The 14,375-nt window shown below is 40.5% G+C and overlaps 1 protein-coding gene across 6 annotated transcripts in view; it reads left to right on the top strand.

Annotated features, from left to right (window-relative positions):
- Positions 1–14,375, top strand: part of RFX3 (regulatory factor X3) — a 285,719-nt gene that overhangs the window by 156,965 nt on the left and 114,379 nt on the right. For all 6 annotated transcript variants that reach the window (XM_040620294.1, XM_040620295.1, XM_040620296.1 and 3 more), the window contains one exon: positions 8,454–8,551. In XM_040620294.1, the coding sequence (XP_040476228.1) occupies positions 8,454–8,551 (98 nt within the window). The remainder of the gene's footprint in view (positions 1–8,453; positions 8,552–14,375) is intronic.

Below are 14,375 nucleotides of genomic sequence, written 5' to 3'. Positions count from 1 at the left end.
AGGAAGGAAGGAAGGAAGGAAGGAAGGAAGGAAGGAAGGAAGGAAGGGAGGGAGGGAGGAAGGGGGAGAGGGAAGGGAGGGGAGGAGAGGAGGAACAAGGGAAAGAGGGAAGGAATGAGCAGAGAAAGAAAATCAAACAATCCCTCAACTAAAAACTAAATAAGAGACTCAGGATCTTAACTTTGCAGTGGTGAAATGAGACATGCATACATAAAATAGCTATTTTCCATAAAATGGTTGTTTTTCCTTTTTTTCTTCTCCTTTTCTTTCTCTGTCCCTATTTCCCTGTCTTTTTACTTCCTCCACCATCATTACACCCTAGAAAGATACCTTGTCAAACCACAAGCACAGTTCCATTTCTCATCACCACTAAATTGTTTTGAGGGTCTCTTCAACCCAGTTCCTGCTGGTTGGTAGAAAAACCATACATACTAGATAATAATAAATTATATTACCTCCAAAATATGCTATAATTCAGTATTTTTATTGTTTAGTTTGGTCTTTGTTTACTTTGTTGATTCCTAACTTGGCGGGTAATGCAAAGAATGACGCCCTGTTTTGATGTAGGAAAGTCTCAGTGTGACCAAGGGACATACGTATATATTGCTGACGTAGATGAGTTCGATGCGTCTCTCCAGACTTCTTTCCCAAGGTTCTTGACATTTCTACTTTGATTATGGAATCGCATGTTTCGAAGGCACCCTTGATGAACATTTATTGTGCATATTTATGGCTGAAACCAAGTGGGATATAAAGCTGAAATTTATACAGATGTAGAAGACAAGACTCTTACTTTTGAAGTATTTAAAATTTAGCTAGTTACTCAATATGCATTTTAATTATCATATATGTCTATACCATGCTTTATATCTATATTTAATAATTTTGGATACTCACAAAAATTCTTAATGATGGAAGAGATAGATTTTTTTTTTTTTTAGGATATAGAATTTTTTACACACAAGGAAATTATTACTTAAATAAGTTGACTCTTCCAGTAGATGAACAGCAAATATCAGCACAAGGACTTAAAATCACTTCTCCTATTTTCAAATTAAATGATTTTGCCACCTCTCACCATATTGGCTACTATGAAGGAAACCAGATGAGAACATAGGTTACTACTAAGCCACATGCTACCGCCTGTATGAAGAGTCCTAAGAGAGAAAAAGGAAGGGACAGTCTCTGTTGGGATAAAGTAAGTTACAGAAGGCTTTTTAGAGAAACTAAATTTTAGATCAGGCCTGGTTGGAAATGGTGGATTTGTGTTGGTTGGTGAGATAATTTATATGGAGAAAACAACCAGAACTTAGGAGAAGATAGCAAGAATGTGCAAAATTTTAAGGAGTGTTTATAAAGGAACAGAGAGGCTATGTTCAGAAATACCCATCAAGGTTTAGATGGTATTAATAAGATTTTGTATCCTAGTCTGAGTTATTTTTCATCTAAAGTGTGATAGGGAGTTTGTGTTAGATTGGCTTTTTTTTTTTTTTTTTCCTTCCTGAAATTTTTGCTAGAATTCACCCATGAAGCCGACTGGACCTGGAGTCTCCTCTGGGGAGATGAATTTGATTATATATATTATATATATATATGGTTTTTTCTCTCTTTTTTTGCAATTGTTGGTTTTTTGTGTCTTTTAAGGACTTTCTCCATTTAACCAAAGTAGTTAAATTTGTTGACATTAAGCTGCCTTTCTGATCTATTTTCTGTCTTTAGGATGCTTTTTCCCCTTTCATCCCCAGTATTCATAATTTGTATCTTCTTTCTTTTTCTCCTAAGTCTACCTTAATGTTTAAAATTTCATTGATTTTTTTTTCAGTTGTCTTTCCGATGTCTGTTTCATTGATTTTTTGCTCTTTATTTCTTTTCTCCTACTTCAGTTTTAATTTGTTCTTCATTTTCTAGCTTCTTAAAGTTGAAACTTTAGATTTATTGCATTGGGGATTGTTTTTCTTAATAAAAATATTTAAAACTATAGATTTCTCTTTGTGCATAGCTCTACCTGTGCTCACAGATTTCGATGGATTGTATTTTCATCATCATTCAACTAAAAATATTTTTAAATTTCTCTTGTGATTTCTCCTATGAATCATAGGTTTAAATTAAGGTGTATTTTGTGTTCATCATATAAATGTTTGAATGTTTTCCAGGTATCTTTTCATCTTTGACTTCCAATTGAATTCTTTTCTGGTCAGAGAACATACTCTGTTATTTTATTTATTTGTTTATTTATTTATTTGACACAGAGAGAGAGCGAGCGAGCGCACACACACAAGCAGGGGGAGCAGCAGAGGGAGAGGTAGAAGCAGACTCCCCCGCTGAGCTGGGAGCCTCACGCAGGGATGATCCCAGGACCTGGGATCATGACCTGAGCCAAAGACAGTTGCTTAACTGACTGAGCCACCCAGGCTCCCCTGTTTTAATTATTTTAAATTTGTTAAGACTTTTTTTCTTTTTCGCCATTTGAGCTTTTCATGCCTCATGTCCACGAGCACTAGCAAGAGTGCATGTCCTGTTGCTGTTCTGTGGATTGTGGTGTGAAGGTCATTTAGGTCAAGTTGGTTGATAATTTCTGTATCCTTGTGATTTTCAGTCTTTGTCAACTACGGAGAGAAGGATGTTGAAGTGTCCAATTGTGACTGTGGGTTTGCCGATTTATTTCTTCTTTGAATTCTCTCATGTTTTGCTTCATGTATTTTGAAACTCTGTTCTTAGATGCAAACACAGACAGGATATTTCTTCTTGATAATTTTATTGATGAAATATTCCTCTTTATCTATGGTAATTTTCTTTAAGTCTACTTCAGCTGCTAGTAATAGAACCGCTCCATCTTTCTTACGACTCGTGTTTGCAAAGCATATCTTTCCCACATTTTTTTTATTTTTAACCTTTCTGTCTCTGTGTCCTAAAAGTGTGTTCTGGGGGCATCTGGGTGACTCAGACAGGCATTCGACTCTTGATTTCAGCTCAGGTCCTGGTCTCAGGGTCATGAGATTAAGCCTAATATTTGAACAAATTTTGTTCAAAGTGGAGCTCTGCTACAGATTCTCTCTGTCCCTCTCCCTCTTTTCCTAGCCCCCCACCCCTGTTTGTTCTCTCTTAAATAAAAGATAGATGGATGGATAGATAGATAGATAGATAGATAGATGAAGTGTGTTCTGGTGGAGAGTATATAGTTGGGTCTCACATTTCTACCCATTCTGACAATCTAGATTTAAAACTTGTGTATTGAATATAATTATCAAAATGGTTGCCTATAATTTTAGCATTTTGTTATTTTTTTTTTGTCCCATTTGTTGTTCTTCTATTCCCTCTGCCTTTGCCTTCTGTTGGATGCATTGTGTTTTTAAGTATTACATTTTACCTCCACTTTTGGCTATACTGTTTTTTTAATTTAGTGTATGTCCTAGGATTTTTAGCGTATATCTTAATTTACCATAACCTCTCTTCATATAACGTTATACCACGTAACGTAAAGAGTTTTACAAAAGTGTATTTTCATTTCTGTCTTCCATCTTTTGTGCTATTTTTGTGATACGTACATTTCCCCTCTGCATCTGTGGTGAACTCCATTACCTGCTGTTATTATATTTACTTTACATAGTCAGTTATCTTTTATAGAAATGAAAAGATGAGAAGACAAAGGAAAAAAACCTTTAATTTCCCTGTAAATTTGTTATGTCCAGTGCCCCTTATTTCTTTGTATAGATCCCAGTTTGCATCTGTATTATTTTTCTTTAGCCTCAGAACTACCTTTGTCATTACCTCCCCTGGAGGTTTGCTGGAGAAGAATTCTCTCAGCTTTTATCTGAAAAAGGATTTCTCCTTCATTGTGGTAGGACATTTCACTGGTAATGGAATTCTATGTTGAGATTCTTTTCCCCTCAAGACTTTAAAGATGTCATTTGAGGGGCGCCTGGGTGACACAGCGGTTAAGCGTCTGCCTTCGGCTCAGGGCGTGATCCCGGCGTTCTGGGATCGAGCCCCACGTCAGGCTCCTCCGCTATGAGCCTGCTTCTTCCTCTCCCACTCCCCCTGCTTATGTTCCCTCTCTCACTGGCTGTCTCTATCTCTATCGAATAAATAAATAAAATCTTTTTAAAAAAATAAATAAATAAAATAAAGATGTCATTTGATTGTCTTGTGCTTGCATTATTTCTAACTGGGGATCTTTCAGTCTTTTTCAATACTTTCTCAAACTGTGCCCTTTTCCCATCTGCTTTAAATGTTTCTCCTTATTATTGATTTTTTGCAATTTAATGATGATGTACTTTGATATGGTTTTCTTTGTGCATTTGGGCATATTGAGCTTAGATCTGTGTGTTTTAAGTTTTGTTTGTTTGGTTTTTTTTTAAAGATTTTATTTATTTATTTGACAGAGATAGAGACAGCCAGCGAGAGAGGGAACACAAGCAGGGGGAGTGGGAGAGGAAGAAGCAGGCTCCCAGCGGAGGAGCCTGATGTGGGGCTCAATCCCATAACGCCGGGATCACGCCCTGAGCCGAAGGCAGACGCTTAACCGCTGTGCCACCCAGGCGCCCCTGTGTGTTTAAGTTTTAATCAAATTTGGAAAAGTTTCTACCACTCTTTCTTCAACTATGTTTTCTGTTCTTCTTCCGGGACTCCCAACTGCAGTTAGTGTTGTCCCATAGTTCACTGATTCTCTATTCCTCATTTCTTTTTTGTCTCTATTCTTCATGGCAGATAATTTTGTGGGTTTTTTTTTTTTTAAGATTTTATTTATTTGAGAGAGAGAGAGAGAGAATAGACATGAGTTGTGGGGAGAGACAGGCTGACTCCCCACTGAGCAGGGGGCCTGATGCAGGGCTCGATCCCAGGCCCCTGGGATCACAACCTGAGCTGAAGGCAGATGCTTAACGGACTGAGCCATCCAGATGCCCCACAGAAGATAGTTGTTATTGCTACGTTTTCAAATTGACCAGTCTTTTCTTCTGCACTATGTAGTCTGCTCTTAATCCCATTCAGTGAATTTTTCTCTTCAGGTATTGTAGTTTTCAACTTGTATTTGTCAATATTCTACTTGGGTCCTTATAGCTTCTTTCTTTTTGTCTCATCATATTCATGTTTTCCTTTAAAACTTGTCTACTTATAACTATTTTAAAGTCCCTGCCACTTCCTGTCTTTCATTTCTATATGTTTCTATTGATTGGCTTTTTTCTCCTGGTTGTAGATCACATGTTCCTGCTTCTTCACGTCTAATAATTTTTTATTGGGTACTGTACATTTTGATTCTTACAGTTCTTTATGTCTGGATTTTGCTGTCTTCCTTTTAAAGTGTGAAACTTTGTCTTGTATAGGCAGTTAAGTGAAGCAACGTGATCTTTTCGAAGCTTATTTTTTAGCTTTATTTTTTTTATTATTTTTTTAAATTTTATTTATTTGAGAGAGAGAGAGTAAGAGGGAGCACTTGAGCGGGGTGAGGGGCAGAGGGAGAAGCAGGCTGTCTGCTGAGCGGGGAGCCCAATGCAGGGTTCGATCCCAGGACTCCAGGATCATGGCCTGACCCAAAGGCAAACACTTAACCAACTGAGCCACCCAGGTGTCCCCATTTTTTTACCTTTATTAAGATGGCTCTAAAGTGGTCTTAAGGATCTTAAGGATCACACCGTTATGATGCCTTTTCTCAAATGACTGGAAACCTTGTTTTTACATATTCTGTCCAGGTTTCTATTTGTTAAGTGTGGGGAGGGCATTTCTAGTATATTTATTTCATTGTGGCCAGAAGTGGAAATCCTTCCACGTATTGATTTATGTATTTTTCGTATTATGTATGTAACAGATGAATTCATTTTCACTTTAAAAATCTAAGAGTAATATAAATATTCAGAGTAATAGATGCTAGTCCCCTCACCTCTCCCATCTCATTTCATGGCACTCAACAGAGAAGCCACTTTTAGAAGTTTGATGTGCACCCTTCTCTTTTCCTTCATGTTCTGATGTCCATTTATGTATACATGTTCACACAAACGAGAGGTATACATTTTTTTTTTAAGATTTTATTTATTTATTTAACAGAGATAGAGACAGCCAGCGAGAGAGGGAACACAGGCAGGGGGAGTGGGAGAGGAAGAAGCAGGCTCTTAGCAGAAGAGCCTGACGTGGGACTCGATCCCAGAACGCCGGGATCACGCCCTGAGCCGAAGGCAGACGCTTAACGACTGCGCCACCCAGGCGCCCCAAGAGAGATATACATATTTTTAAACATAAAGCAGTTCTGTGAGTATTGTTCTGCAGCGTACTTTTTCACTTGATAACGACTTAGAGGTAGAGATCTTATTATTAAAGTACATATCAATTTTTATTTTTTTAACATTAGCCATATATTCTACAGAATGGTTTTCCTCTATTTAATCACTCTGCTTTTCAGTCATTAAGGTTTCCCTTCTAACTTTTTGCTCTTATAAACTGTATTTTTAAATAATATGGTACAATGACTTTTCTGTGGTAAATATTTCTGTAGAAGAAATCACGAAGTTTTCAGAGTCTGTCTGTCTATAAATTGTCTTTCTAAACAGTTTTTACATGTTTACATTACTCGCAACTAATAGGAAGTAGGCACTTTGAAGAAATGGTTGATTCTAGATCTAGAACAGGAAATGTAAGAGATAAGTCCAGAATATCTTATCACAACAGAAAGCAAGGGAGGTAAGAAAGATTACTGTGATTGCGTCAGAAGATCGAATGCCCTTTGAGGGGACTGCCATTGGTCAGAGGTGGGGCAGTTTGCCAACTAAAAAACTGCTGGACTGGAAAGCATCAAATATGTTTAACAGCTAAGAATCATAAAGATACCAACCAAACCAAACCCCAAACCACATTGCTCACCTTGGAAGGGAGCTAGGGGATAAAATTCTGAGTACTGGTAAGGAGAAGAATCATGTATTTATCTTCCTCTTCCTGTACGAAACTTATTTCAAAGTAACCAAATAATTAATGAGAGGAATTTCTTTTTATTTATTTGCTTGTTTGTTTGTTTGAGAGAGAGCACGAGTAGGGGGCAAGAGGGGGAGGCAGGAGATGGAGAAACAGGCTCTCCTCTAAGCAGGGAGCCCGACGTGGGGCTTGATCCCAGGACCCTGAGATCATGACCTGAGCCGAAGGCAGATGCTTAACCAACTGAGCCACCCAGGTGCCCTGAGGGGAATTTCTTTATAGAAGTCTACTAATAAATGAAGAAGGAATAACAGAATCAGACTACTGAAGTTATAACCTTTATTAATTGAAATACAAGCCCTAGAAAATGATCGCCAGTGGCGACTAATACTCTCAGGGAAAGCATGAAGAGGCAGCATTATGAGGAGTGGAGGTAGCTGACAACACCTGACCCCACCAATCGTATGTTAAGACGGCAGAGGGAGAGACAGCCAGCGGTCATATGGCGACCGATATGGCAGCTTTTCAAAAATCGAACCTGTTCAAGGCCCTCAATCTAACTACCAGTTTATAGGACCAACAGGAGATAGAGGAACTTATTAAATGACATCTCAGGGATGCTCTCAGCCAAGTCTAGAATTCCAGAAATTCTACAGGATAAATAGTCCAGTTTCTTCAATAAGTAATGGTCAAGAAATAAAAAAGGATGGGAAACTGTTAGAGATCAAAAGAGAAAGATAGGAAATTTCAACCAAAGGTAACGTGCAGACCTCATTCGGATCCTGATTGCAACAAACCAACTTGTGACATTGGAATAATTAGATTTTAACAGTGCCTGGATTTTAGATGATATCCAGGAATTGTTAATGTTTTATATGCGATATTGGTATTGTGTTCATGTTAAAAACAGTCCTCCTCTCTTAGAAACAACATGAAGTATTTACCAGTGAAGCTGTACAATCTCTGCACTTGTTTTTAAATCATCCCGACAGGGCTTGAAAGGGGGAGAGCTTATGGTACTTACGTATCTTGGATCATGAGTACAGGGGTTTATTCTAGTGTTTTTCTCTACATTTGAGTGTGTGAAATTTTCCATCAGTAATTTTTTATTTTATTTTGAAATTTTTTTAAAAAGTCCTCTCTGTGCCCAACGTGGGGCTCAAACCCCTGACCCCCGAGATCAAGAGTCGCGTGCTCTCCTGACTGAGCCAGACAGGCGCCCCATGAATTTTTTAAATGTAAAAAATAAACGTGGCTGTAACAGACCAGGCGAAGAGCGTTTCACAAATCAGCAGAAGTGAGGAGCTTTCCGAAGTTTCACCCTGCACATCAGGAGTATGTCTCTACCTACACACCTGCAGAAAGGGTGTCCCCAGACTTGTAGAGAATTGATTCCGCATGCTTGCCACAGTGGATCTGGACCCCCCCACGCGCTCGTCTTGAAATTCGCATGAGCCTCGCAGTGTTCAACGCCCTAGAGAAATCTTTGCGGCAAAGCTAACGCCGTGCGCTCGGTCGGATCGGCGTCTCACCACGTCCTCATGTTTGTCTTTCAGGTACAGCAGGTGCAGACTGTGCAGCAGGTCCAGCATGTCTACCCAGCTCAGGTGCAGTATGTGGAAGGAAGCGATACTGTCTATACCAACGGAGCGATGTAAGTGGATGCGCGGGAGTAGTTTTCATTCTCCCGCGTAGTCAGAGAAAAATGATGGACTCGCTGACACGTCCCACTATTCCCAAATTGTTTCCTTGTTTTCACGGTATTTTTTTTTTTTTTTTTAAACCAGATCAGAGTTACTGGAATGAGGCTCCTGTGTAGAGATTTGTCTAGGTTTGTGACGAATGTGTGCTGATTTTCCTCTCAACCTCGGTGGAATATCTTAAATTATGAAAACTGTTAGGCCTTTTAATGGTTTTCACTAGGTTGAGAAAAATGCGTACCCCTCGTTGGTGATTTCTGTATCTTATTAGTTTCTTATAAACCCTGTGCTTTTTGTTTTTATAAATAAGGTGAATTTGTGTATGTGTTTCTCGGTAAACTAACACAAAACTAGTACATTTGTTTCTTTTGGCATTTAATTCAATGAAGTACTGAGTCTCCATAAGAGTACCTGATACTCCAATCTTAGTTTCCTGTCTGAACCTGCCCTCCCCCCGTCCCCTGCCACGCAACTCATCACCTTCACAGGAACAATAGTATAAATTTGTGAATTTATACCAATTGTGTTTTTTAGCCACTTTGGATTAAGTAAGATTTGGGATGTTATAAGAGACTAAGAACTATTACAAGTCACCAGGATTGTTTTCATTTAACCACTTGAGGTTTTGTTTGCAATGTGTTGGATCTCTGGGTTGACCTGAAATGAATTCAGATTCTCTCATTCTCCTCTGCCCACCTCCCTTCAACGTTGGTGTGCCCCAGGTTATCAAGCTGGGGTTGATCTGCTTGCTTTCTTCTTACTGCACCTTCTGTCTGCCTGGGTGGTTTCATAGAGTCCTATGATGCCAACCTGTAACCTCCATGAGAGCAGGAATTTTTGTCTCTTGCAATAAATCTAACACCAGGAGAGTGCATGATACATAGTCAAAGTTCAGTTATTGTTACCTATCGTTCTTATAACAAACACCTTGGAATGCTACTTTAACTCTGCATGAGTTTTATTATCATGATTAAGATACTTAACTATTTTGAGCTTTTTATGATTCTTTCCTGGGAAGTGGGAGGATGATGATCTCACTCTTATTAGGCTGTTGGGAGGATTTGAGGAAATATCTTTACAGCAACTAATACAGGGCCTGGAAGACAGTAGCTGATACCAAACTGAAAGCTGTTCCCTGATCCGGACTCCTCTTTTTTCTCATTGCTTTTGGTCACGAATCTAAATACATTCCCATGCCTGAAAACCTCCATTACCTATAAAATACGATTCACCTTTCCACCTTGGCATTCACCCCATTCCTACCTCTCCAGCTTCATTTTCCACCTGTTCTGGGAACAACCAACTTCGTGCAGGTTTCCCCAAATACTACCCTTTCCTGCCTATTTTTGGATGTGTGGTTTTCTCTGCCTTCTGTCCTGTCTTCCCAGTTCCCTGCACCGAACGTTATGTGATCTTTATAAACTGCTCCCTTCTCTCCCCTCTTGTGACGTGGACCCTGGCTCTGCACTGTGGTCACTTATCTTTCTCTGTAGGGTAACGACAGCCCTGGTCCCTGACTTGCACTTCCAGCACGGTGCTATGAATGCTCATTCATATTTCTCATACTGGGAAGAATTCTCTCTGAACGGAAAATGTCGTTTTGTTGTTTTATTGACAGCTAGTTAGGAGACTGGCACATAATAAAGGGTCAGTGAATTCTGTTGCTCTAGTGAATCCATAACTCTTTACATATTTTTGACATACCCTGAATATTTTTTTACCTGTTTGTTGTGTGGGACCGGGGCTTCCTGGAGTCAGCTTTTAGAATCTCTACCATAAACCCACACTACGGTTGGCATTGACACCAAAAAAAAAAAAAAAAAAGCACCTGCCACTTGGACTTGCATACTATCAGGGAAAATATAATGGGTTTCTAGATGCTGCTAGAGATCACTCAGTTATATTGTCATTGCATCCTTGTCTGTGGTTTCTCTGTCACAAGAGCCCCAGAGTAAAGGCATTATGTACTCTGCCTTTGCTCAAGCGTGTGCCATCTCCTGCCTGGTTTGTTCTTCTAGTTTAAAGGCATCCTAGACAAAGCCTGAACAAACTGGCCCCCTGCAGCGGAGGGCTGAGTTACCACTCTACTGTCTGTTCCTGTAGCATTTTATCTTACATGTATTACAGCATTCTTTCAGCAGAGAATCCCAGAAAAATCTGACAAATACAAGTTGGAAAAATAAGGGCTTTTATCTTTGTCAGGTCATAAGAAGTCCAGAGGTAGCATATTGTGCAAATCACTAGCGCTCCATGGTGCAAATATCAAGTCAGCCTTATTGGAGAACAGCTTGCAAGCTGACGTGTCGCAGAGGGAGCATAACTGGACTGGATACGCCATGGAAATTGCTCCAGTAGAGATGTCTAGCCTCACAGAGTGCTGCATATTTCTAGGGAACAGGGGCAGGGAGCATTAGCTGGCTACATAGTAGGGGAAAGTGGCTTTCTTAGAGAGAGGGGGGCAGGTGCCTTTCCAGCTCAGTTCCATCAGCCTGTTCTTCCATCAGGACTAATCAGACCTGCTGAGCCAGCTTGGAGCTAAACTACCAGAAGATGATAGGAAATGAGCCTCTAGAAACATCCAGAACTGTGCTTCCTTTTAGTCTGTTGCTGACATTGGTTTCACAGCTCAAGGATATCAGGGCCAAGAGTTTCTGGTAGATTTGTAAGATGTCTGCTTCAGTGGCGACCATCATATCTACATTCCAGATGGGAAGACGAGGATGACGTGTGTATATGCAGATATGTGTACACATGTGTGTATATGTGGCCACGCACATGCACACAGAGGCTTTTCCAGAAACCCCAGCTCCCTTTTCTTCTCTCTGTTGGCTATAAGTGTGTCCCAAAGCAGTGGTTAGCTGCAAGGGAACCTGGGGACACTGGTCTGTAGAAAGCAGCAGGGGATGAAGGGCAATTGGAATGGGTGTCGAGACAGTGTCTCTCCTTGTCCTTCATCATCGGTCCAAGGTTGGCAGAGAGATGACTAGTGTGTGACTTCGTCAAACATGTACAGTCTGCTTCACTTTTGATCATCTCTGAAATGGAGGTGGTTTAGCTTTTCAAAAGTACTTTCTGTAACATCTTTTAAATAGTAAACACTCAGTCAACTTTAGCGATTGCTGTAAAATTTAGTACTATAGTGGTTTTTTTGTGTTTTGTTGTGTTTTTTTTTTTTTTTTTTTTTTTCCTGGCTCCTATTTAGGACTGAATTCTGCCTGTTGCCTTGTGCCTTTTTAAACTACTCCACCAGGGCCCATAGGGTCTTCCACTGCCCTAGGTAAATGTGAGATCAGTGAATTCATTCGTTTGCAAAACCTTAGAAAAACAGCATCACTACAGTTGACGCTTTAAAATGAGAACGCCCATTTAAGGACAGAAATGATTCCAAGTAAGAATCTCCAGAGTCAACATGTATCTGCTGTGGTTCACAGTCTCCGTGTGTTAGATCGCGACTCATGAGTCCTAGGTCGTGAGTTCATTTGCCACAAAGTCCAATTAGCTTCAGTCCGGTCAGTATGGGCCCAGGTTGTGTCCTCGTCTCCAGCCCCTGGGGCCACACGCGTGCAGAGAGAAGATGCATCTTTAAAAACCTTTCATTGAAATTTCCATTCCATTCCAATTTTTGACCAAAGATTCTGGAGCGGCACTTTCATAGTTACTAAAGGATCATTGTCTTGTCGTGAATTAGCCTCAAAACTAGTAGCTGGAGGACCAGGAATGTTTATTCTCAAATATAGCAAACTTTTTTTTTTCCCTCTGCTTAAGCTATTTCGATCTTTCTGTGATTTTGGAGGCTGTTATTTGACTCTGTACACATCTCTCAGGTTCACTTGCGAATTTTTGTATTCCCTTTTTTTAGTGGACGCACTTCCGTGTGTGCTGGGAAAAGGCCCCCCATTTCCTTCTGTCCCGCCACGCTGAATTCGTAGCTAGCTAGTGTTTGATCCCTGACCTGGGTCTCCATGAGATTCCTACTTCCGTGCGATCATCAAGGCTTTTTGCTAATGACAGTCCCCAAAGACAGGCATGCCCGTCTTGATCATGAACCTTGGCACACCCAGCACATGGCCTTTCAACCCGCACCCGCCTAGTAAGTGCCACTGCGCAGAGGCTCCTGTCCCCGGCGTCCCCACGCCGTGTCGCCAGGATGCACAGGGTCTCCCTCGGGAGGTGGTGATAGCCCTCCCAGAGATGTGTCGTCACTTGTGGACATGTGTGATCATTATAATTTGATGATACCGGAACGTTCGGTTCCCGTTGTGAGGATGGGCGACTCCTGCAGCCTCGCAGGCTGACCAGCGCGAGTTAGTGAGCGAGCCTGTGTCGCAGCTGAACGGTTGAGACTGCTTTACGGTGCTGGGTGCTCGAGAAGAGCTTTCTGCTAGATGAAGAAAGTAACAGAATTGCCTTTTCCTTCCAGTAGTTTCCCCATGAATGTTTTTCCAAAGTCTGGATCGTAGTCTTGTCTTTTTCTGCAGATTCTTAGGATTTATGATCGCTGGTAATTTAGAACGCTGTAATTAAACCAGCTGGGAAGCACTACACGCCACGTAGACACAGCCCAACACAATTGATACTTCTTGGTGTAGCTAAGAAATCAATTTTCTTTAATAGAATGATTTTTTTTTTCTTTCCCTACCCCTTTTTTGACTCCTTCTTCCCCCCACAGTCAGTCCTCCATCATGTTTGTCAGAATGGAAATAAAGACATCGTACTCTATCATGGCCAAGTTAAGAAATCTTTTTTTTGAAAAATGATTTTAACTTTAAAGGATTGTCATATACCAGCCACTCTTTGAAGCTCGTCTACTGTTCAGAGACGATCAATATTTTGAAATGCCAGTGTGCTGACTGCGTGCGTTTCTGTTGCAGTAAGACTGGCCTGGTTGGAGGCCTTCTCATAATCTTCCTGTTTAGATTATAGATTTCTCATCAACCCCGGTACAGAATGTTATCAAGTGTGTTTCACAGAATGTTAGTCCCATAAAAGTAGTCTATGACTACATAAGCAGGAAAACACTGTGCCAAAGGCCCTTCTTTTGAGGACTCTAAATTCCTATCAGTCTTCTGAAGGCTCCAAGAAGTCCTCTAGAGAAGAAATGCAATGTATTAAAAAATGAACCTTGGAATTCTGTTACCTCAAATAATATGGAGTCCTATCACATGGTGTACTTTGGGCAGTGGTACATTATTAATATCTAGATATTGAACAGATTTATTCAGAATCCATGAGCATGCAGAGGACTCACATTTTATTTTTTTTTTTAAGATTTTATTTATTTTAGAGAGAGAGAGAGAGAGAGAGCAAGCATGAATGGGGGGCAGCCAGAGTGAGAGGGAGAGACAGAATCCCAAGCAGACTGAGTGCTGGTCCGGACCCCGATGCAGGCCTCTATCTCAGGACTCTGAGATCACCACCTGAGCTGAGACCAAGAGTTGGACACGTAACTGACGGTGCCATCCAGGTGCCCTGAGTGACGACTTACATTTTAAAAAGTCATTTCTTGAAAATCCTACAGTTAGTGCATTTTCTGAAGCTACTAATTATTCTTTTCATATACATTTTATTATTTTTATTTTTTAGAAAGAAATTTTATTAGCAAGGAATGCATTGTTCATTTTATTTTTATCATTATTATTTTTAGACAGAAAGTGTGTGAGGGGCAGGGTGGGGGTGGCAGGCGGGCAGAGGGAGAGGGAGAGAGAGAATCTTAAGCAGGCTCCACGCTCTGCGAGGAGACCCACACGGAACTCCATCTCATGACCCTGAGATGATGAC

Source organism: Ursus maritimus, unplaced genomic scaffold, assembly GCF_017311325.1.
Source record: "Ursus maritimus isolate PB19 unplaced genomic scaffold, ASM1731132v1 scaffold_34, whole genome shotgun sequence".
Taxonomy (NCBI): domain Eukaryota; kingdom Metazoa; phylum Chordata; class Mammalia; order Carnivora; family Ursidae; genus Ursus; species Ursus maritimus.
This window is presented reverse-complemented; position numbering and strand designations above follow the sequence as displayed.